Source organism: Nanorana parkeri, unplaced genomic scaffold (genome assembly GCF_000935625.1).
Source record: "Nanorana parkeri isolate BGI_ZX_2015 unplaced genomic scaffold, ASM93562v1 scaffold178, whole genome shotgun sequence".
NCBI classification, from domain to species: Eukaryota; Metazoa; Chordata; class Amphibia; order Anura; family Dicroglossidae; genus Nanorana; species Nanorana parkeri.
Genome location: NW_017306446.1, coordinates 741983 through 765274, shown reverse-complemented (window position 1 = coordinate 765274; position 23292 = coordinate 741983). Strand labels below are relative to the sequence as shown.

Genomic DNA, 23292 nt, shown 5'->3' with positions numbered 1-23292 from the left:
ATTGGTCAAGGCTGCCCTAACGCAACACACGTTACCGCGCAAAATAAAATGATATTAATGTGCATGCATTTAATGCACTGCAGCAGACTGGACTGGTGTGTACTGGTCCGAATGCTTCCCAGCCTACATTAATTATGGAATAATACATTTTGTGTGTGCCCCTTCCCATACAGTTGGCAGAACTTTAATGACAATGAGTCATTGTTACACTACACCCTCACACATGTATATGAGAGTGCCTCCTGTCCTCTCTCAGACACACCACACTCCCGAGCCAGCAGGTGTAATCACTACCATCCATAACCACAGGGCGCCGCCGCGCCAGTATCAATCATGGCCGCCGCTGCTACACTACGCCCCTCCCTTACAGACGGTTACCCTGTCACATGGCCAGTGCAGAGACTCGGCAGACATATTGACTGTGGGCACAAGACTTCCAATCCTCGGTTCTGTAGCTGGCACGGACACAGCTCATGGCATTCTGTTTGGAACCCAGGGATGGGTGACGGAAACTACCCGCCCTCCGGGACTGTATTCCCGTTACACATCCCAGAGCTTGCGTTTAGTAGCAGGCTCCCGTCAGACACAGCGGAAGGAAGATGCTCCGGGTAGTGACGTCACTTCCTCTCAGCTGACGCACCTTCATAACAACAACATCCCAGCTGGAAGCCCCGGAGAGATGTCCGTAGGGGCCGAAGGTGCTGGCCATTGACAGGGCCTCGGGTACACTGAGCTGGCCAGGAGAGCTGACAGCTGTCAGGAGGCTAAGGGGACAGTGGCTGTCATCAGAGGCTGGCGAGGAGGTCTGCTGTCATGGTGGGCTAAGAGTAACTCTTATATTTGCTATTCATAATTAGACTGGGTCATAGAGTTCTGATTCTGGACTGGCCAGTTTGAAGGATCTCCTTCCAAGGGCTGACTGAGTCCAGGGGGATCTACTGTGAGAATAGACTGGGGTCAGGGGAGATCCAAAATCTATATAGACCAGGGTCAGGGGAGATCCAAAATCTATGTAGACCAGGGTCAGGGGAGATCTATTAACTGCATAGACTGAAGTCAAGGGAGACCTAAAATATATGTAACAGGGTCTAGGAAGATCTATTAACTGCATAGACCCGGTCAGAAGGATCCAAAATCTATGTAGACCAGAGTCAGGGGAGATCTAATATCTTTATATACTGCAGTCTGAGATGATTTAATAGGTAAGTAGGCTATGGCCAGGGAAGATCTAATATCTGGATCGACTAGGGTTTGAAAAAGCTAATATCTGGATCGACTGAGGTCAGAGAAGATCTAATATCTATATAGACCAGGGTAGGGAAGATCTAATATCTGTATAGACCAGGGTCAGAGAAGATCTAATATCTGGATAGATCCGGATCAGGGGAGATCTAATATCTGATTAGATGAGTCTAGATAATATCTAATACCTCAATAGACTGGGGTCAGGGAAGAACCAATATCTGGATAGATCAGGGTCAGGGAAGATCCAATATCTGGGTAGACCAGGGTCAGGGAAGATCCAATATATGGGTAGACCAGGGTCAGGGAAGATCTAATATCTATATAGACCAGGGTCGGGGTAGATCTAATATATATACAGACCGAGACAGAAGACTCCAATATCTGCTTAGACTAAGTTCAGGGATGATCAAATAGGTAGGTCGACCAGCGGAGCAGCGGAGATCTAATATCTATATAGAACAGGGTCTAGAAGATCCAGTATCTGGATAGACCAGGGTCGGAGAAGATCCAGTATCTGGATAGACCAGGGTCGGGGAAGATCCAGTATCTGGATAGACCAGGGTCGGGAAGATCCAGTATCTGGATAGATCAGGGTCAGGGAAGATCTAATATCTAGATAGCCCTGGGTCAGGAAAGATTCGGATAGACGGGGGGTGAGGGAAGATCTAATATCTGGATATACTTAAGAGAATCTAATATCAGCAATGATAGTTAAGGGGCTGACCCGTATGGATAGATTCTTTTAGTAAGACCTAGTAGTGAGATTGGTTGGCTTGAGGGGGAACTCTAGCTGGATACACTGTCATTAGAGGATCTGCTATAAGGAGACACTTGTGTAATCACCGGGATAGGCCAGTGTAAGGGAATCTCCTGCATGGAAACACAACATATAGGGAAGATTAATTATCTCTGAAGACTTGTTAAAGGGAGATTCCGATATCAGGAAAGATTGGCGTTAGGGGAGGGATTTTTTTGGTTATAGGAGTAACTAGTAAAGGGATAGTTTGGCCAAGGTGTGATCTCTTCTCAGAGTAAGCTGATACTGTGGGATTTGGTGATTGAGGATCCACTATCCGAATACATCTGAAGAAATCCTATCTAGAGAGAGGTTGATTGGTCTCCACTCAGTAGACCAGCCTAGGGGACGCCACTATTGAGGCAGACTAAGTTTTACAGGGGTCCGGTGACGGGAAAATAAAAAGGTTTAGGAACAGATACATTATCAATGCAGCCTGGTTAGGTTCTGCTTTTGTAACTATTCCAGCCAGAAGAAAAGCTGTCATGTGATAGCATGTTATGGGCATAGGCTGGGCTGTAATTATAAGGGAAGAGCTTAGGTGGATTATGGAATAGTTGGTTGTTGCTAGTTAACATTCGAACTATTTATATGCATTTAATGTGAGGGAAGGATTAGATTAGAAGAGAAAAAGGGAAACTATTTGAGCTTGGTTAATGGAAGTATAGGTCGGGTGTGAAGGGAGGAAGGCAGAGAATCTTCTTGTGGAGCCATCTGAGGGAATAGCAAAAACCCGAATATCAGGAAAATTCATTCGAATCTTTGTGCTGCTGGAGCCGTTGACAGTCGGTAAATCCAGGGAATGTTGCGGAGCGACTCGGGAGGAACCTTGCTGTATCTGACCGCCGACTGCTTACCTTGGCTGCGAAGTTGGAGGAACTACTAAACAAAGTTTGAACCATGAGTGATGACAACGGAGACCCCATGGCGTCTTCAACAAAAAGGATGCCTGGGGAAGATATTGCACCGGGGCTTTCAGCAGATCTGTCAGAGAGTGAAGAGGGGAGCGGACCACTCCCTGGAGCCTCAGAGGAGGACATGAGCTACCTAGAGGCCGATATTCATCATAGACTGAAGGAATGGGGACCTTTACTTATTGCGGGGCAACGACTTCTGGTGTGGGAGCGGCCCCTGCCGAGTCTGCTAACAGCTGCTGCTCTTCATGGAGTATTTTGGTAAGATTCTGGGATTCTAGAGAACATCATCAAGTGGTAGATTGTCTTTAATATTAAAAAACATAGAAACACAACTTTTCTGTTGCTGTCAATAGAAAATCATGTTCCTTGCTTAACCCCTTCATGACTGAGGCCCTTTTTTCAATTTTTGCACCCATGTTATATTCCACATTTTAGACCTGAAAATGACGTAAAACCCCCCAACATTATATATTTTCTGAATGCCAAGACCCTATAGAATAAAATGGTGGTAGTTGAAAATTTTTATGTTGCGCAATATTAGCGCAACTCCTTATTAAACCCCAAAATTTAGTGACAAATTTAATTAAATGCCCCAAAACACAACAAATTACCCATTTTTTAAATGAAATATAAAAGATGAGGTTACAACGAGTAAAACGATACCCAACATGCCCAGTTTACAGATTGCGTGCGACCGTGAAACGGCGAAAAACTGCAGTACCCTGCAGTTGCCGGCTTTGTATACCCTGAAAATACTGCAGGTCATCAATTTAGAGATACCCCAAAATACTGGCCCTAGAATTATTGCTCTCACTCCGGCGTGCGCGGCGATACCCAACATGTGTAGCGCGTTCGTCGTTTTCATGCGTAGGCGCACCCGACGCGTGTTTACGTGGCGACGCGCGTGCTCGCGGGGGCGGGGTACTTTTAAAAATTTTTTTTTATTATTATTAGATTTATTTTATTTCATTTTAATTTTAAAAACTGTTTTTTTTTTTTTTTTTACTTTACTTTGACTGCTATCACATGGGGGGGCTTGCAAGCCCCCCCATGTAATAGCAGATGGTGGTGACAGGTCCTCTTTAAGGTGATGCTGGGGGTCCAAAAGACCCTCAGTGTCACCTTTACACTGGAAATAAGCTATTGAAGTGCAGATCGCACTTCAATAGCTTATAGCTGGGCTGCAGGAGCCCAGAACTGACAGCCCAGGGACCGGAAGTGATGCAATCTGCATCGCTCCCGGTCCCATAGAACGGGGAGGGGATCGATGAACGGAAGTTCGTCGACCTCCTCCCCAGCTCCCCGCGGACACAAAGATCGCCGGTCCCGGGCCCGTAGGAGGGGCAACGGAGCCCGGGAAGCACGGCGGGGGTGTCCGGCGGGGGGGGGGCCCCTTCTTCGGGACGCAGAAGCGATCTGGCGACAGGTAAGTCGCCAGGATCGCTTCTGTTGTAAAGCCGACAGTCGGCTCTACAAGTTTAAACAGAGTCCCGGCGGCAAAAGTCGCCGGGAGTCTGTTTAAACAGCCCCGATGCTGGCGACGTACCCTGTACGTCGTCAGTCACGAAGGGGTTAATAGTTAATTTGATCCATAACAGAGGTTCTTAAAGCGGACCTTTACCCCCTTTCACTAAAAATCACATCAGCATACAGCTCTGCATGCTGATTGAAAATCATCTCGGATAAACAAACTTGCTTTTCATTTATTAGAGTGAATCTACTTCCTGGTCCACTTCTGGCACAAATGATGTAATGTGCCAAAGCGTTGCACACTGGGAAGGTTACATTAGCAGAGCATTGCTGGGAAATCTCATGAGATCTCAGGGAAAGGCATTTTCCTCCCCTGAGATGATGTGCATGGGTATATAGCCTAGTTACATGTGCCAGAGTTCCAGGAAGTAAAGCGAGAGCTAGTAATCTCCCCTTAGTACAAATGGCCACTCTGCAAAGAATGGGGAGGAAAAGAAAAATAAGGTATGCAAAGAATACAAAGCCGGCAATTATCTAGAAGTATGTTTTTGTAGACCCATATTGTAGATATGGGTAAAGGTCCTCAGGCCATTCAGCTAAACAAAAATCTTCCCATAGGTTTATATGTGTTCTTAAAGTAGAACTATGGGGTCAGTGCTTTTCCCCATAGTTCTAAGGGTAACGGGAGGACATAAACTAGCGTCCTCCCGTGACCCAAAGCTCAGTATAGCGCGAGCTGTATACTGAGGCCGCTGCAGCCGGGACGGATCCTGACATTACTGTCTGGATCCACCCAGCCACGTGAGTGACAGCTGGCTCTGCCTATCTAGAAGCAGAGCCAGCTGTACCCTCCCCCATCCGTTCCGCCAGTCAGCGCTAAAGGATCGGACAGGGGAGGGGGGAATCCCTGCAGGGAGCTGTGAGTGACAGCCACGGCTCTCTGCAGGGACAGGATCGAGAAGTGAGCGAGCTGCGGTATGTTTTCGCTCACTTCCCGATCTATTGAGCCGACCTGTGACAGTTTCATTGTCACAGGTCGGCTAGAACTATGAGGCTGAGTGATTTTCACTCGCCTCATAGTTCTCCTTTAATGTATGCATGGCAGTTACCTGCAGAAGCCAACCCTTATGGGACACGGCAGCTACTGATAGCTCAGCTCACGATCTTCTCCTTGCAGAGCCTGGTGACTGTCAGTCATTGCTCCCCGCAGGAGTTCTCCCCTCCCATCTCTGTGGGGGGACAGACAGGAGAGGGGGCGGGCACAGCTGGTTTTCTTCGGGACGCAGAAGCGATCTGGCGACAGGTAAGTCGCCAGGATCGCTTCTGTTGTAAAGCCGACAGTCGGCTCTACAAGTTTAAACAGAGTCCCGGCGGCAAAAGTCGCCGGGAGTCTGTTTAAACAGCCCCGATGCTGGCGACGTACCCTGTACGTCGTCAGTCACGAAGGGGTTAATAGTTAATTTGATCCATAACAGAGGTTCTTAAAGCGGACCTTTACCCCCTTTCACTAAAAATCACATCAGCATACAGCTCTGCATGCTGATTGAAAATCATCTCGGATAAACAAACTTGCTTTTCATTTATTAGAGTGAATCTACTTCCTGGTCCACTTCTGGCACAAATGATGTAATGTGCCAAAGCGTTGCACACTGGGAAGGTTACATTAGCAGAGCATTGCTGGGAAATCTCATGAGATCTCAGGGAAAGGCATTTTCCTCCCCTGAGATGATGTGCATGGGTATATAGCCTAGTTACATGTGCCAGAGTTCCAGGAAGTAAAGCGAGAGCTAGTAATCTCCCCTTAGTACAAATGGCCACTCTGCAAAGAATGGGGAGGAAAAGAAAAATAGGGTATGCAAAGAATACAAAGCCGGCAATTATCTAGAAGTATGTTTTTGTAGACCCATATTGTAGATATGGGTAAAGGTCCTCAGGCCATTCAGCTAAACAAAAATCTTCCCATAGGTTTATATGTGTTCTTAAAGTAGAACTATGGGGTCAGTGCTTTTCCCCATAGTTCTAAGGGTAACGGGAGGACATAAACTAGCGTCCTCCCGTGACCCAAAGCTCAGTATAGCGCGAGCTGTATACTGAGGCCGCTGCAGCCGGGACGGATCCTGACATTACTGTCTGGATCCACCCAGCCACGTGAGTGACAGCTGGCTCTGCCTATCTAGAAGCAGAGCCAGCTGTACCCTCCCCCATCCGTTCCGCCAGTCAGCGCTAAAGGATCGGACAGGGGAGGGGGGAATCCCTGCAGGGAGCTGTGAGTGACAGCCACGGCTCTCTGCAGGGACAGGATCGAGAAGTGAGCGAGCTGCGGTATGTTTTCGCTCACTTCCCGATCTATTGAGCCGACCTGTGACAGTTTCATTGTCACAGGTCGGCTAGAACTATGAGGCTGAGTGATTTTCACTCGCCTCATAGTTCTCCTTTAATGTATGCATGGCAGTTACCTGCAGAAGCCAACCCTTATGGGACACGGCAGCTACTGATAGCTCAGCTCACGATCTTCTCCTTGCAGAGCCTGGTGACTGTCAGTCATTGCTCCCCGCAGGAGTTCTCCCCTCCCATCTCTGTGGGGGGACAGACAGGAGAGGGGGCGGGCACAGCTGGTTCTGACTCTAGAAAGGCAGAGCCAGCTGTCAATCAGGCAGCGGGGTGGACCCCGACAATATTACATAGGGATAGGAACAAAACAGCTGAAAGAAAATTATTAGAATTTTGTCATTATAGTTCATCTAAAATTGGCAAATCACAAATACACAAGCTGGCTCCTGATGAGGTTTTTAATTATTCAGAGATCATGTTTACCCCCAATATTTGGTCCATATTTCCCTTGTTAAGAATTCCTGTATTAGCATGTCTGTGAAGGTTCTCCTTTATCCAGGTCACGGTATATCTGGTAGTACCGTGTTTCCCCGAAAATAAGACCTAGTATAATTTTTGGGAATTTCTAAAATATAAGACCTAGCCCGAAAATAAGACCTAGTTGTGAACATTCCCAGGGCCGGTGGTGGCATAAGGGGGAACTTGGAGAGGTGGATAGAATCAGCGGTGTCCACAAAGCCGGCGCTAGAGGAAGCGAGGCGGCACCGAAGGGAGCAGAGCCGCATAAGCCGATGCCTCCTCTATAGCGCCGGCTCCTGTCAGGCGGAGTGATACCAAATGCACCCCGAATGTGAGGAATCCATAGTGAAAGCTTCGCTCATTCTGGTCACCAAATTGCTCTTGGAAAGGTACGGTACTCCTGATTGTTATACATAAAAAAACAAGACCTACCCTGAAAATAAGACCTGGTGTGTTTTTTTGAGCCACAAAAAATATAAGACAATGTCTTATTTTCGGGAAAACACGGTAGCTGGTCACATTCAAATTGGTTTGTTCTGTAATGTCACCCAGTTATCCAAGTGGCTTCCTCAGCAGTAACAAGGGTCCATATTTACCACACAGGCCTTTGTATGTTTTTTTTATGTCCTGTTCTTGCCAACATTCTTGGATCAAATTCTAACACCCAACAGACCCAGTTTACTATTGCACAGAGCTGACAGATGCCATGCTTGCCAGGCCATCTTTGCTTCTGATGCCAGAAATGAATGCGCAAGAACGCATCCTTTGTCGTGGCCGGGGATAGCTCCACTGCAAGGGTAAAAGTTTTTTGTTTTGTTTTTTGTTTGCATGGTTTTTTTTTTCTACCCGGAGTTCTTCTTTTAATGACAGCATTCCAATAACAAAATCTTTATTTTTTTTTTACATTTTACTGCCTTTATTCACCGTTTTCTTTACCTGCACACCAAATCATACAGACAAAAAGGACAGTGGCAGGGATTGGGTTAAACTATGACAAGCACTTTCAGGAATTTTTACTATTTTTTACTTTAGGGCCCGTCAGAGATCAGCTTTAGGACATTCAGACCCTGCTTGAGCCAAGTTGGGACAGGTTCTCTTTTAACATCTAGTTCATTGCTGTGCTTCAGTTTTTTCCTCTGCTGGTAAATGGAAAGCTACCAATAGGCGTTGACTTTGGTTTTCTTGTCATTCCAGGCTGTTCTCGTACCTGTCCCCGCGACCTGTATTTCTGGTCAGCTTCTTTCTTCTGTGTCTCCTGGGTGTGCAGCACTGGAAGACTTGGATACTACGGCACTGTAGAGGTAACACACCTCTGTCTGACTACATCTTATATAATATCTGCTCGGGCGGAGTTCATCTCCTTCTTATAGAAAAATGAGATTAACAGCGGCATTGAAGGAATCAAATCTGCATAATCCTTTCAGCTACAAAATATCTAAAAGTTGCGACCAACATAAGACTGCATTTAGATGCAAATCTATTCCTATGGCAACAGGAGCATGGACAGGGACAATAGCTAAAGAGAAAGTTAGTGCTTTTATTTATATTCTCTTCAGGAATACAAAATGTCATTCATAAAAGTATTTTTTTTTTTTTTCATAGTTGGGTGAACATTAAAGATTCAATTTTTCATACTAAACCTATTTCCAGCCAGCATGCGGAGGACTACAATCTCATGTTTAGTTTACTCATTTGTATTGAGATTGTAGTCCATCCCGGGAGCGAGCTTGGAGCGGTGACTACTTTACAACACACACAAGGACCATGGGGCACAAAAGTAGTCACCCTCCAGAAGGAAGGACAGTGTCAGCAGCAATTCAGAGATGATTGGAGGATCTACAGCCGAATGATACACAAATAAGATACATTGTTGGTAATAGTTAAGGGACTTGAATGCATTTGTGAGGTTTAGCTCCTGAGTTTAGTGTCACTTTAAGTCTACTTTAATAATGGCGTTATATGGCAGTTATAACAGGAGGGACTCAGACCTGTGCAACCACTTCACCTGACAACCTTTGACCCTTCAGGCATTGATAAAGAACAATTTCTAGTTAAGGGACTTGAATGCATTTTTAAGATTTAACTCCTGAGTTTAGTGTCACTTTAATGCTCAGATTACACACACAGCTGAATAGGTAAGAGAAGTGACGCTTCATCTCTCCCACCTCTCTCTGCTCACTACTGCTCCAATTGCCTTTCAATTATAGAGAGTCTGAAAGCATGCAGCTTCTGCTGTGCTTAATTCTGTATAAGTCCAAAACACTCTGTTTGATTCTTCTGTCATGGGTACACCCCGAATTCTATGAATGTTTGTAGAACACAATGTTTATATCAATAATCAAAACAAAAAAACATTTAAAATATCATTTTAAAAAAAGTGAATCAAAGTCTCCCAACATCATTATAGTTCCTCTTGTAGGCCCCATTCACGCTGAGCGACATACCTTTAGGAGCGGATCCGCGCGTGCCGGGATAGCGCGACGGGCGACATGGAGCTGTACATTAAGACAGCTCCATTGCAAATCATTGGCAGGCGACTTCTCGCGATATCGCGGCGGAAATGGTGCGGCAATCCGCTTAGTGTGAATGGGGCCCAAGGCCTGAGGTTACACAGGTTGAGAACCACTGCTTTAAAGGATGTCAGTGGAACGTTGGACAAAAGAAAAAAGAAAACTCCTTAGTTGATTTATACATTTGTTTGTATTTCATTAAAATATATGTAAACCTAATATATAAATACAGCTTGTGACTTTGTAAGCAAATATTGAAACAAGCAAAACAAACAGACAGCGCCTTGTCCTTGTGTATTACCGTTTATGTCAGTCAAAGTACCGCAGCGCTGAACACTGAAAAATGGCCTGGATGGGAAGGGGGTTTAACACCGCGGATGTCAACTGGTTAAAAATGAACATGAAAATTGACATAAAAAAACAACTCGCACTGTAACAGCTAGATGAAAGGTACAAGGCAGATCCCACAAAAGCTAGCTCTAGCTCCGAGGAAGGGGGAATATCCCCCGAAATGCGTCGGTTAGCGAGGTAGTTTTTTTATGTCAATTTTCATGTTCATTTTTAACAAACGGTAACAAACAAGGAGGAAACTTCCCAGTGGCCTTTTGATGACGGCAGCCTGCATACAATTGATGTTGGAGAACATTTGAATATTTAAACAATATAATATCTGTTATAAATTATACCATTGCTACTAGGGATGCACCGATATATCGCCTGCCGTAACATATCGGCCGAAAATGGCACTTTTGGTCTTTTTATTTCGGTTTCGAAATTTCCATTTCGGTGCACCTCTAATTGCTACATTCTCTGTGAAGATACCTGAATTAAATGTGTGTTTGCAAATATATGTACTTGGCTGTTTGGCCGGACACCTTTTTTTTTAATTTACTGAACCTTCTTGTTTTCACAGTTCAAACTCAGGCAGAACCATCCGCTGACAGGTAAGCACTAACAAAGTCATTTTTGCAAAACCGCATCACCAAAAGAAATCCTTGTTTGCCTGGAAAAGTACAATATACAGTGGGGGGAATTTATCAAAATCTGGAGCAGCTGTGCATGGCAACCAATCAGCTTCTCTGTCTCATTTTCAAATCTTACCTGAGCAAACTGAAGAGAGATGCTGATTGGTTGCCATGGGCAACTGCTCCAGATTCTGTCTGCTCCAGTTTTGATAAATTCGCCCCGTTATGTATATCTTCTTACCCATGACATAACAGAAATGTAAAAATAGCTCTGTACCACATGGGGTATAAAGCTGGCAGAGCCAAGATTTAAAAAAAAAAAATGGCAGAAAGTGGAAAGAGAGAGACACCTGTATTCCAATTCTCTCCACATATTTTATTGTCTGGGGTCCAGCATATGCAATTTGAGAAAATGGTACAAAAGTGAGTTGAGTTTTCTAGTCCAGACATACCTTTGCTGTGTATTTGTAGTGAGATGTTGGCGGGAGGGGAGAGTCAGCACCGGCTGCTGAGTGTGCGTGAGCTGTGTCATTACATGGCGGAGACGTGTCTCACCTGCCAGCAGTACATCCAGGAACTGCTGCTCTACAAAATGCAGTACCCGGGAAAGGTGAGTCAAAATGACAGGTAAACCTTTGTTCGGGCTGCTGCTTGATCTGATTTTGGGTTGGGTTGGTTATTTGCTGGTTTCTGTAGGTTACCTTTAATAGAAACATGCGTGTGATTTTTAATTTACCGCTTTTAACCAGAGCAAATATTAGTTGACTCCCCTGTAATTCTGGGTTCCTGTGCTGAAGTCTTCCTTACATATCCGGGTTTGTCTTGTTTATCAGCAATGGAACAGTGCAGTATTACCTCAGTGGAAAGGTCCACTCATTCAAGTTGCTCCCCCTTCCGAAAATACTATACTTGCATTATTTCCTCAAATTCCTCCTGCAGCACCTAGGGGAGGGTGACGTCATCCTCCTTCCGGCCAGATCTCATTAAAAGTCGATCCTGCACTGTGCTGCAGCATCTTCTCAGGAGATATAAATACTGAACTAATAGCAGGATCAGGTAGCTGACAGTGTAAGTTTTTAGCACAAACCCTTTTACCTTAACATTAGTCCATTCACTGTTGCCCTGGAGCCCTACCCCTAAAGTGGCTTTGTGGGTAACCGCATTCTGAAGTTCACTCATTGCCTAGCCATGCCCCCCCTCATATGGCATCTGCTGGTAACTCATACAGGCCCCATTCTTGAGGGCAGGATATGGTTGTTTTTCCCTATCAGAATATGGAGACACAGTGAGGCTCCTGCAGGTGGTGCTGGAGTAACACATGTTAGAGTAAGAAAGGGGTGCTGTTACTGCTCTGGTCCTGCGGTTACTGCTCTGGTCCTGCGGTTACTGCTCTGATCCTGCGGTTACTGCTCTGGTCCTGCGGTTACTGCGCTGGCCCTGCGGTTACTGCGCTGGTCCTGCGGTTACTGCTCTGGTCCTGCGGTTACTGCTCTGGTCCTGCTGTTGGCTCAGGATTTCTAGATTCCCAACAGGTTTGCTGTAACAAACAGAAGGTCAAACTCTCATCCTGAAAATAGTGTTTGTTCAGCTGTCATGCTAGTTCTCTTACTCCACCACTATAACTGACCTGGCATTAGAACTTCTGACTTTATTTTGACTTATGTCTGGTACAATTATGCATATCAGATAAAGTCAGAAGATTAAACCCTGCCTGTCCCACCTCTAACACCCACCCCTGTCATTCAGCTGTCAAATGCCAGAACCTTTACTGACCTCTAAAGTGCTGCCATTTGACAGTTGAATGTTGTTCTCCCTGAACACTTCCTGGCTAGCTTACCTTAGGTTTAAAGGAGAACTCCAGACAAACAAAAAAAATGAACCCTTGCATTGGGGCTCTCCCCACAAATGGATTTGTACTACCTTGTGCCTGCGCCATAAATACACAGGCATGTTCATCTAAACCAGTGGTTCTCAACCTGTGGGTCGCGACCCAAAAGTGGGTCGCAACCCACAGTTGAGGCGGTCCCCACGTGCCTTGTGCTGCTCTAGATAAGATGCTCCTCAGCCTCCTCCTAGCGCAGCAGTGTCAGTTCTCCTAGATGGTGCTGCAGCAGCCGCGGCCAGAGAGGATCAGAGAGAGGGGAGCGGGCAGGAGTGAGGAGAGGTGAATGCTTGATCACCACAGAGGCCGCACTGGGCACCACAGAGGCCTCACTGGATGCCACCAGAGAGTCCCACTAGCCACCTGAGAGCCTGCATAGCCTCCCGAGAGCCCACCCAGATACTAGTATTGGTGCATCCCTAAATTTTTACGGTTGGGGGTCACCACAACTTGGCAAATGTTACCAATGGGTCCCGGCCCTAGAAAGGTTGAGAACCACTGATCTAAACGATGGTGTATGTCTATGCCACAACTGTTTTACAGAAAAGGTCAGATCTTCTGGCCTCCATCTTATGTCTAGGCTAGCCTAACACCCTTCCTTTTTCTGCACTGGGACCTAGGGGCTGGTAACTTCATCTTTGTATATCCAGTGTATTCATTTTCTTCTCTCTCTGCCTCAGTTCTGTGCCATGGTGTGTTCGTGCTGTGCAGTGCTGGCTGTTGTCGGACATTATGTTCCGGGCATTATGATTTCCTACATAATACGTAAGATCTCCCATAATTGTTCTAGCAATTTGTATGCACGTGCAAACCTATGCATGTGACCACGGTGCCCTCTTGTCTTCCTTACAGTACTCAGTGTCCTATTGTGGCCACTGGTGGTTTACCGAGAGCTGATCCAGAGAATGTACACCACTCTAGAACCCGTTCTGATGAAGATAGATTACACTATGAAGGGGGAGGATCTGCCTCGCTCACACAAGAGTAAGTGTTATTCTGGCAGAGGGTTCGTAGCTGAAGTTTAATCTGCTTATATTTGGCCTTCCCTCTTTCTTTCCTCCCCCTCTCAGCAACATAGCAATGATATTTTTCAATCAAAACTTTCCAGTTTTATTGCATACTTTATTTTAGTCCTGTTAATGTCATCCACTGGGTCTCGGACGGACTGGCAGCGTGCTGTACATAGCCTACTGAAAACATCACAGCACCTTGCCTCAATACTCCCCTCAAGAGCCCTTGTTCTATCAAAGTTTGTGACTGCGTTAGAATGTGTGACCAATGATGTGATCACATTTTAACTTGATCACGCCCAGTTTTTCGACGGTGGAATATGTGACCCTCAAAAGGTGAAGATTTCCAACGCTTTCTCAGGGCAGATCGGCATCGCAGATGGCATGTGCAGGAGAACCGTTCTGCCCTGGAACAGCTGATTGGTCCTGAAATGTGACTTTGTGACTGCAATCTCACATTCCACAGAGTGGGATAGAAGTGAGATTTCAGGACAGATCGGTTCTCCTGCACATACCATCTGCGATGCCGATCTGCCCTGGAACAGCTGAGAAAGCGCTAGAATTCTTCACCTTTTGACGGTCACATATTCCACCACCGAAAAACTGGGAGGGGTCACGTTAAAATGTGTGACCACGTGACCGGTCACACATTCCAACCCAGTCACAATCTTTGATAGAACACTCTCAGCCCTGATACAAGCAGTGGGCTGGCTCTTGGGAGAGGTTATGCAAATGTCAAAATGGGTGGATGTCAGTTTGGAGAAGCGAATGTTCCCAGCCAACTGTATTTGCATGCTGACTGCGCTAGCTAATAGACATATGTTATGCTGAGCCTCCATGATTAAAAGAACTGAAATTGAATGAATTAAAGGGGTGGGCCAGGGACGGCCCGGCTGGTTCGGAAAAGGCTAGTAGATGATGCTGGATGTCCTCCAACCAGGAGATGACGAGGGCTCTGTATGACCTGCTGCCTCTACTTATGAACATGGTGAGAAGCTCCCAGTGTGCAGTGACATCAGAGGAGGCCATTTCAGTGCAGGAGAGGAGCCGGTACAACTGTGCAAGACTGAAGGGAAGGCCGGAGTTTAGCTGCAATGGCTTTTAGCACTGACAAAGAAGTGTGACGTTTATGATGCAGTGACATTGCTTTCTCGTCTGCTCTTAGAGAGACAAGTGAAGAAGGAGCTGGAAGAAGGGGAGGAACCTACAGCAGAGACAGACAGCGAGAGTGAGATTGAGCTCTCCGGCTTCTCTCCAGAGGTGAGTGAATCCATCATTGATCCCTGCTATAAAGAAAGATGAATGTGAATGAGTGCATTTAAAATTGGTACTGTATATTGTGGTGTTCCGTGAGGCCTGCAGGGACAGACAAACACCTGTTGATCCGGACAGAAATTTTGCGAGCTGATAATTTTCCCTGCTTTCTACCTCTGCTGGCTGTTATCATTTACATTGTTCCCAGATATCTCTTCAGACTACAGTACTCCTCTTCCTATGTTCTAGAGAGGGGGAAACCCTTCTGTAGTCTTAACACAATTCCTTTCCTAAGGTGATAACGCTGCTTCTCCATAGGTACAGTTTAATGAGTGAGCACTGTCACCCTATGACAGGAATGATGGCGGGATCACCATAGGAAAATATAGGGTCACAAAGAAAACCAATGCAGCCCCCACATCTAGGGACTGGTGACTTGCAATGTTTTACATTTTTGCTCTTGAGTTTTGGCAGACTTTTAAAGAAGACCTACCGTCAGAATGTGACTTTAGGCCCCCCTGTCTGCTGTGCTGCACCTGTAATTAAAGCGCAAGTTAAATGCTGATATACTTGCCTACCATGTAATAAGTGCTGCCTCCGGATTGTATTGGTAAGCTGCTTGGTGCCACACGCAGAGCCTCTGCAGTAAATGGTCTTGGGTATTAGGTTAGGAGCGCCTAGTAAAAAGGGTAATTTAGCTTGGTGATTCATATAAAACATTTTATTAGTTAGATGCATTAAATACATGGTTTTTAGGGGAGCCCCCCCTTTCTTCAGGGCTTAAATGTGTGATTCCATATTTACAACCAGATGGAATTCACTAGAACACTTGTTATATTGGGCTAAGATGTTGACATATCCTCATGGATAAGAGAGTGGCTGTACAGTTTATTTAGCCAGCCACTGTCATTTCCACAAACACACACGGACATCTCAGCTCAATATAACCAGCGTTCTATGAACCACCGAGCTGAATGACCATTTTTACTAGGAACTCCTAACCCGACTGATAGCCAAGAATAGACTATCTGATGAATGTTTCATCCACTGTGATCAGAGAGGCAGCAGCCTAGGACCACAACCAGGTCTCTGCACACTGTATTTTTACTGCGGGTTGACCTATGTAACGGAAAACAGCGATCAGTATGCCAAGTAAATATGCGAGTGCATAACTTGTATTTGTTTCTTTATTTTAGAGGTGCAGCAGATCAGACAAGCAGTACTAAAGTCACATTGAGGTCTGCTTTAAGCACACAACAAAATGAGAAAAGTGTGCCATATACTGTGTGTGTGTATGTATGTATGTATGTGTGTAATATATATGTGTGATATATACACAGAAGATTATATACTCACCTATCAGTAATTTTACTTTGCTGGTGCATCTCCATGGCAGCACACAATGGGTTAACAGGCGGCACATTAACCCCATTGTGTGCAGCCATGAAGATGCACCAGGAAATGAGAATTACTGATAGGTGAGTATACAATTTTGTGTGTCTGTGTTATATCTATATATAGATATATATATCGATAGATATCTATCTATATATCTATCTACATACATGTATGTGTGTGTGTGTGTATATATATATAGATATATAGAGAGAGAGAGAGAGAGATTATATTTATTTTGTAGAATAATGATGAGTTGGCTTGTTCCCTAATTTTAATTTTCCGTTCCAGATGGATGTGCGGATCACAGCCTTGGCTCTTTCTATTACTGACTCAGAGCTGTCAGATGAAGAGGCCTCTTTACTGGAGAGTGGAGGGTTTTCTGTATCCAGAGCAACTACGCCACAGCTGACCGACGTGTCCGAGGGTGAGATAATACATCTTATAATAAGGAGCGGTCAAGTTCATTTAGATCTGAACACTAAGCACGGGAGTAGTTTTGTGCTGGTGTGGTCAGATTGCATCCCATAGCTTCTCATAATGAGCTACAGAACACTGCTGGTCATACATTCAGACACCACCCGGCCCTGCTCAGCTTGATAATGTCCCCTAGCTGGAGTTGTTCTGTGAAAAATCTAGCAGCACATTGTCCGTATGCCGGAATGAAGCACAGAGGCCTTCTTGCCTCTGTGCAGGTTGTGATAGCTGGGTAGCAGTAGCCGATTACAGCTTGCATTTGGCAACAACAGTATACAGGAGCATTTATTGCAGTAGGGATGGCTGTGTGGGATGCAGAGTAGTATGAAGATGGGGAATGCTTTTTCCCATTGCCCTATACATCATGGTGCTGCCCGCTCTGTAACAATGCAGCCACACCCTTCACACTCTGGAAAATGGATGGAAAGCACGGCTAAATAAAAGTAACAAATATTCGTTATAGGAGTCTTTTCTGTAATGTATTATTTGGCATTGCTGGAACTTTAATTGTTTCTTTTTGCTTCTAGATTTGGACCAGCCAAGCGCTGTGCCCGAGGAAGCTGTTCCTGCCACAGACCCCACCGATTCTCCACTTTGGCAGGGACCCCATACAGAAGATGGGAAAAACTTGCCGGTCGCTGAAACCCCCCTTTTACAGACTCAAGCTCTGTCCCTAAACCCAGAAGAGTTGCTGCCTACACTGACCTCCCCGCTTCACTTTGTCAACACTCATTTCAACGGGAAGGGCCAAGCCGCAGGGCTGCAAATCGAAATCCAGGCCCGGAGCCAGGAAACCACCCTGCAGAGCCCGGTAGCACCTCATGGGCGTCCGGGACTTTCGCGTCCTGCAAGCCAAGAATCTGGAGGAGACGACGTGGAAGATTTTGAGCTTCTGGAGCAGGGAGAATTGGATCTGCTGCAAGAGGAGGTGGAGGAAGCTGAAAAGCGCTTAGCCGGTGTTAGTTCCACCCTGTCAGCCTCTTCTGATCTACAGCCGGACGACACGGCTTCCTAGGCCAGGAGAGCACTAGAGAAAGCTCATCTCCTTTCACCGTGTCTTCTCTGTCATTCAAAGGTTTATACACCGCTGTACATGCTGTCCCTCGTGGGATGAAAGCGGTGTACACACACACACTGGGCATTGGCTAAAAGCACAGAATATTACTAGATCCAAACCCTCCACCTCTGCCTTTCTGAAGGGTATGCCCATACATTTACATATAGTGTTACAACGTACATTTAATTATTCTGTTTTCCAGCAATACCCCTTCTAATCCAGCCAGCTGGCTTCAAAACTGGGAACCTCACCAACCCAATCGTCTACTGATCTGACTTTGTTTCATGTAAGAGTGTTTTGCTGGCTGCGCAGGGGTTTTATTCTGGCTGTTCATCGAGTTCTGTATCTCGCAAGTGTCCGAAAACGAGTCGCCAGTAAATATTCCTCCCTGGAAGGAGAGCCCAAAAACATGACCGTTGCAATAATAGAAGTGTACGTGGGCAATTCCTTACCCTTTCACCCCAGGCTTTGTTTACTTGGCACTGGAGACTTTAGAAATGCCGTTTAGTATGACTCTGTGTTATTACTCCTTTAGGAATATAACAAACTTCGTTTTACGTGCATTTCTGCCACTTCCAGGTCAGCTGAGTAGAAATGAACGCGTAATGCAAGGAGTTACCGATGCGTGCAGATTTTAGTGTACGCCTCACAAATTCATATTCAAGCGGCCATCTTGTGACCAATATTCGACAATAGTCAATTCGCCAGGAAACTGACGTCACTAAAGCAGTGGATTTAAATGGCCACAGTCTTTAAAATGTTGGTCTGGCCCATCTTCTTATTTTATCCATAGGTGTCTTGCTTGTTTTAAAGGAGAGGTTTGATTGCTGGCTTTTGTGTATAAGCACACAGTGCCCTCTTATAGGATCCTGGCAGACACAGCAGAACACCCCTTGTCCTGTTGTTTATAATGTAAGGTGTAATGAAGACCGGAAATAATATTGCAATGGGGGGGTCTTTGCATTTTCAGGTTGTGCTGCAGAACCATATTTCACCAGTAGGTGCTGCTGTAGTTAAAATGTCTTTTTCTCATTATTACAGGTATTTATATAGTACTGTCAATGTTTGCAGCACTTTACATGCTGTTCATTTCCATTAGTCCCTGCCCTCAAGGAGCTTAGAATGTAAGGTCTCTATGTCCCATGCACATATACTAGAATGGGCAATTTAGACAGGAGCCAATTAACCTAGCAGCATGTCTTTGGAGTGTGCGAGGAATCCCATGCAAGCACAGGGAGAACATGCAAACTCCCAGTTACTACATGGAATAGCCATGAATAACAGAAGAGTTCCTGTTTTCCTGGAAATACCTTTTAATTTAATCTTAAGTAGGATTGCGTCTGCAACCGTTCCAGAAATAAGAGCGCACGTTACTAATACCAGCACCAGCAATGTTTCACAACCTCCTCTTGCATTTATCTCTTGGCTTAACTCTTGTTAAATCATTCTCAGATCATCTTCTGCCGGCAAAGGGTTAAGAGGCGGCACATCCAATCCTCTGTGATAAAGCTTTGGCGTCTGTAGAGGGCAGGACAAGTCCACTCCTGTCATCAGGCAGTGATCGCTTCTGAAAATGTTTAGATTAAATCTTAAAAATGAGACTGTTTAGAGTACTAATATTTATTGTACAATTATATTTGGTTTTCTAAGTTTAACATGATTTATATTTTGTTGGTTTTCCTTTTGCAACTGCTGCGTGTATATGATTAGAGACTGAAATGAATGTGACAATGTATTCACTGCCATTTTGTTTTTTTGGACAGAGAGACGCCATTGTCTCCACACCTAGACTTCTTTAACATTCAACATCAGCCTGGACGATGAGTGAAAAACATCCCTCCCTAGCTTTATGTTAAAATGACTCCTAAACTCAGGAGTTAAATGTAGACACAAACTAGCGTCCTCCCGTCACCCAAAGCTCAGTATACCGTGAGCTACAGCTCGCGGTATACTGAGACGCCGCAGTCGGAACGGAACCCGACAATTCTGTCTGGATCCACCCAGCTGCGTGAGTGACAGCTGGCTCTGCCTATCTAGAGGCGGAGCCAGCTGTACCCCTCCCCCGTCCATTCAGCCAGTCAGCGCTAGAGGATCGGACAGGGGAGGGGGGAATCTCTGCAGGGAGCCGTGACTGACGCCTCATAATTCTCCTTTTAACTATTAATAACAATGTATCTTATTTGTGTATCAGTCGGCTGTAGATCCTCCAATCATCTCTGAATTGGTGCTGACACTGTCCTTCCTTCTGGAGGGTGGCTCCTTGTGTTCCCCATGGTCCCTGTGTGTGTTGTAAGGTAGTCGCCACTCCAAGCTCACTCCTGTGATGTACCACAGGCACCAGGTTTTCTTTATGGAGACATCAGGGGTCTAACACTTCAGCCGGCTTCCAACAGCTGAAGCAAGAAGAGCTTTGAGCGCTTCATCCTGACACTGTCTATTGTGCTGACACTGTCCTTCCTTCTGGAGGGGGGCTACTTTTGTTCCCCATGGTCCCTGTGTGTGTTGTAAGGTAGTCGCTGCTCCAAGCTCACTCCCGGGATGGACTATAATCTCAATACCAATTAGTAAACTAAACATGAGATTGTAGTCCATCCCGGGAGTGAGCTTGGAGCGGTGACTACCTTACAACACACACAAGGACCATGGGGAACACAAGTAGCCCCTCCTCCAGAAGGAAGGACAGTGTCAGCACCAATTCAGAGATGATTGGAGGATCTACAGCCGAGTGATCCACAAATAAGATACATTGTTGTTAAGGTTCTTGAATGTATTTTTAAGATTTAGCTCCTGAGTTTAGTGTCCCTTTAAAACAAGACTGACCTATGTAGCTGCAGGTACTATGGAGTAATTAATTCTCGCCGATCACAACAGAGACTCTGAAACTGGGCTGCAGCATCACTTTAAAATAAAAATGGATGTCTGGCTGCCATACTCACCCAATCTCCAATGATGTCCCTTATGTACTCACCTGGCCACTCATCCAGCATCGTGTCTTTTCCTGAACTGGGCACGGTTCAACTTGCTTCCTCTAGACCTAGGGAGTCAAGGATCCGTCCCTCACCCCTAAATCACAAGAAAATGTTGCAGAGAGGAAAACGTTGTCATGGTTTAGGAGTCCTGAGCCAGAACTTTAGGTTCCGGTTTGATCTGGATAGAGGTATCGGGTCTTTTTGGCTGTTTGTGTCCCTGTGGGAGAGATTTTCTCTCACTTCCTGTCCTTAGCTCTAGCCAAGCCTTCAAAAGAAACGTTTTGCCTGCAGTTGGCTTTTAAATATTTCTTATGACTTTTTTTGGCTGAGATGTGTTCTCCTAACAAACCGAAATCATGTTTTCAAAAAGAGAGCTCGTTTATGTCATCCTTCACTGCGCTAAGTACACTTGCTTCCCTCGGAGTGCTGTTATCTCTCTTTGGCGGAACGGACGGGGGAGGGGGCGGGTACAGCTGGCTATGCCTCTAGATAGGCAGAGCCAGCTGTCACTCACGCAGCTGGGCGGATCCCGGCATCTACGTCAGGATCCGCTCCAGGTGCGGCGTCTCAGTATACCGTGAGCTGTAGCTGGCGGTATACTGAGCTTAGGGTGACGGGAGGACGCTAGTTTGTGTCCTCCCGTTACCCTAAGGAGAACTATGGGGAAAAACACTGACCCCATAGTTCTCCTTTAAACATTATCAGTCCTGCACTCTGAAATGCTATGGGTAGGTTTGCTCAGACAGGCATGATGAAAGAAGTAACAAAATAAATGTGGAAATATTGATATATTTGCACTTAATGGGTTCCCTCTTCCTGCTAACAGGGCAAGTGTCCTGCTCTGAACCCCCAGTCACCACTGTCTTGCCAGCGCCACCAAACATCTAATCGCACCTATGGCTGGCCTTGGGAACATCATTAAAAGCTAATGATACCTTTAATGTCAAAGTGAAGAGCCTCTAAGGGATTTTTCACACCATGTCCATTGAGCTGCATTGTTCTGCACAACATGGCACAAGTATGGTGTGAGTCCAGTGCTCCACCATTCTCCGTATGAAAGTAAACTGGCTGCTCTGTATACTGCAAGGCCTTGTTCACACCACTGTGATTTCATGCCCACCACCGCGCATGTATGTATGGCGTGAACAGGGCACATAGAAAACAACTGCTTTTTATGTGCCCTGTTCACGCCATACATACATGCGCGGTGGTGGGCATGAAATCACAGTGGTGTGAACAAGGCCTTGCAGTATACAGAGCAGCCAGTTTACTTTCATACGGAGAATGGTGGAGCACTGGACTCCGAACTCAATGCGGGTTCCATTTAGAAGAGATGGTTGTTGTATTATGGCTGCTCTCTGAGGCCCTAGGAGAGCCTTGATGGGCCCCTGGAAACACCAACCTATATAGAAAGACAGAGTGCAAAGGGTGAAACTCAGTCCAGGTATTATTTTATTTGTCACATGAAAGGTGTCTTTGAACACAATAATTGCCAACATGCTTTGGGGGATCTGTAACCGTTCCTTCATCAGGGCTTATATTTAATAGATACAGTTTTAGCTCGCTGCGGTCTCTGGTCTACTGTCCTAAACTGAATCTACATCTATGAATACAACTCCAAAACATCAATCCTGTGTCCAGGGTTCTGCAGTACAGTTGACCTAAGCCCTGATGAAGGAGATTTTTGTATAACCTGTGAAGCGCACTGGCTGTGTTTTGTTTTTTTTTTAACCACTTATAGTCTGGGGTGTTATCCCCCCTTCCTGTCCCAGCCATTTTTCAGTATTCAGAGCTGAGGTACTTTGACAATTATTCACTAATGCAACGCCGTACCGAAATTAACTGGATATCATTTTTCTGGGACAGATAGAGCTTTCTTTTTGGTGGTATTAAATCTTCCTAATAGCAAACATTTTGTTACTATGTTATGAAACATTTATTTTTACCCAATTTGTTGGTGAAAAATAAAAGACAGGGTCACGTCAGGTAAATAAACCCCAAACACGTCAAGCCTTAAAATTGCGCGCAGCTGCAAAATTGCAGAAATATTCCATATCCAAAATTGCCCACATCCGCGATGCTTTTACCGCTTATTAGGTTAGTGTTAAAGGAGAAGTATGAGGTGGGTGCTTTTCACTCACCTCGTAGTTCTAGCCGACCTGTGACAATGAAACTGTGACAAGTCGGCTCAGTAGATCGGGAGGTGAGCGAACACATACCGGCGTTCGCTCACTTCTCGATCCTGTCACGGCTCTCTGCCGTCACAGGGGAGGGACTGGATTCCCCCCGCTCCGATCCGCCAGCACTGACTGGTGGATCGGACGAGGGAGGGGCGGGTACAGCTGGCTCTGGCTCTAGATGGGCAGAGCCAGCTGTCACTCACGCAGCTGGGCGGATCCCGGCACAATTGTCGGGATCCGCTTCAGCTGCGGCGTCTCGGTATACCGTGAGGTGTAGCTCGCGGTATACTGAGCTTAGGGTGATGGGAGGACGCT

The 23292-nt window shown here is 45.8% G+C and overlaps 1 protein-coding gene across 1 annotated transcript; it reads left to right on the top strand.

The window, feature by feature from the left end:
• Nucleotides 1-2941: 2941 nt before the first annotated feature.
• Nucleotides 2942-17917, top strand: FAM134A (family with sequence similarity 134 member A). Its single transcript, XM_018554911.1, has 9 exons — nucleotides 2942-3216; nucleotides 8473-8579; nucleotides 10702-10732; nucleotides 11225-11363; nucleotides 13316-13400; nucleotides 13488-13619; nucleotides 14811-14905; nucleotides 16586-16721; nucleotides 17299-17917. Exons 1-9 carry the CDS (start codon nucleotides 2942-2944, stop codon nucleotides 17784-17786), a joined length of 1488 nt encoding a protein of 495 aa, XP_018410413.1. The 3' UTR covers nucleotides 17787-17917.
• The last annotated feature ends 5375 nt before the right edge of the window (nucleotides 17918-23292 follow it).

What these genes read in the sequence shown, in the direction of transcription:
- FAM134A (XM_018554911.1), top strand. Translation starts at nt 2,942, where the DNA reads ATGAGTGATGACAACGGAGACCCCATGGCGTCTTCAACAAAAAGGATG. An exon ending in GATACTACGGCACTGTAGAG is followed by an intron (nt 8,580 to 10,701) that starts GTAACACACCTC and finishes TTGTTTTCACAG; the next exon opens with TTCAAACTCAGGCAGAACCA. An exon ending in AAATGCAGTACCCGGGAAAG is followed by an intron (nt 11,364 to 13,315) that starts GTGAGTCAAAAT and finishes TCTCTGCCTCAG; the next exon opens with TTCTGTGCCATGGTGTGTTC.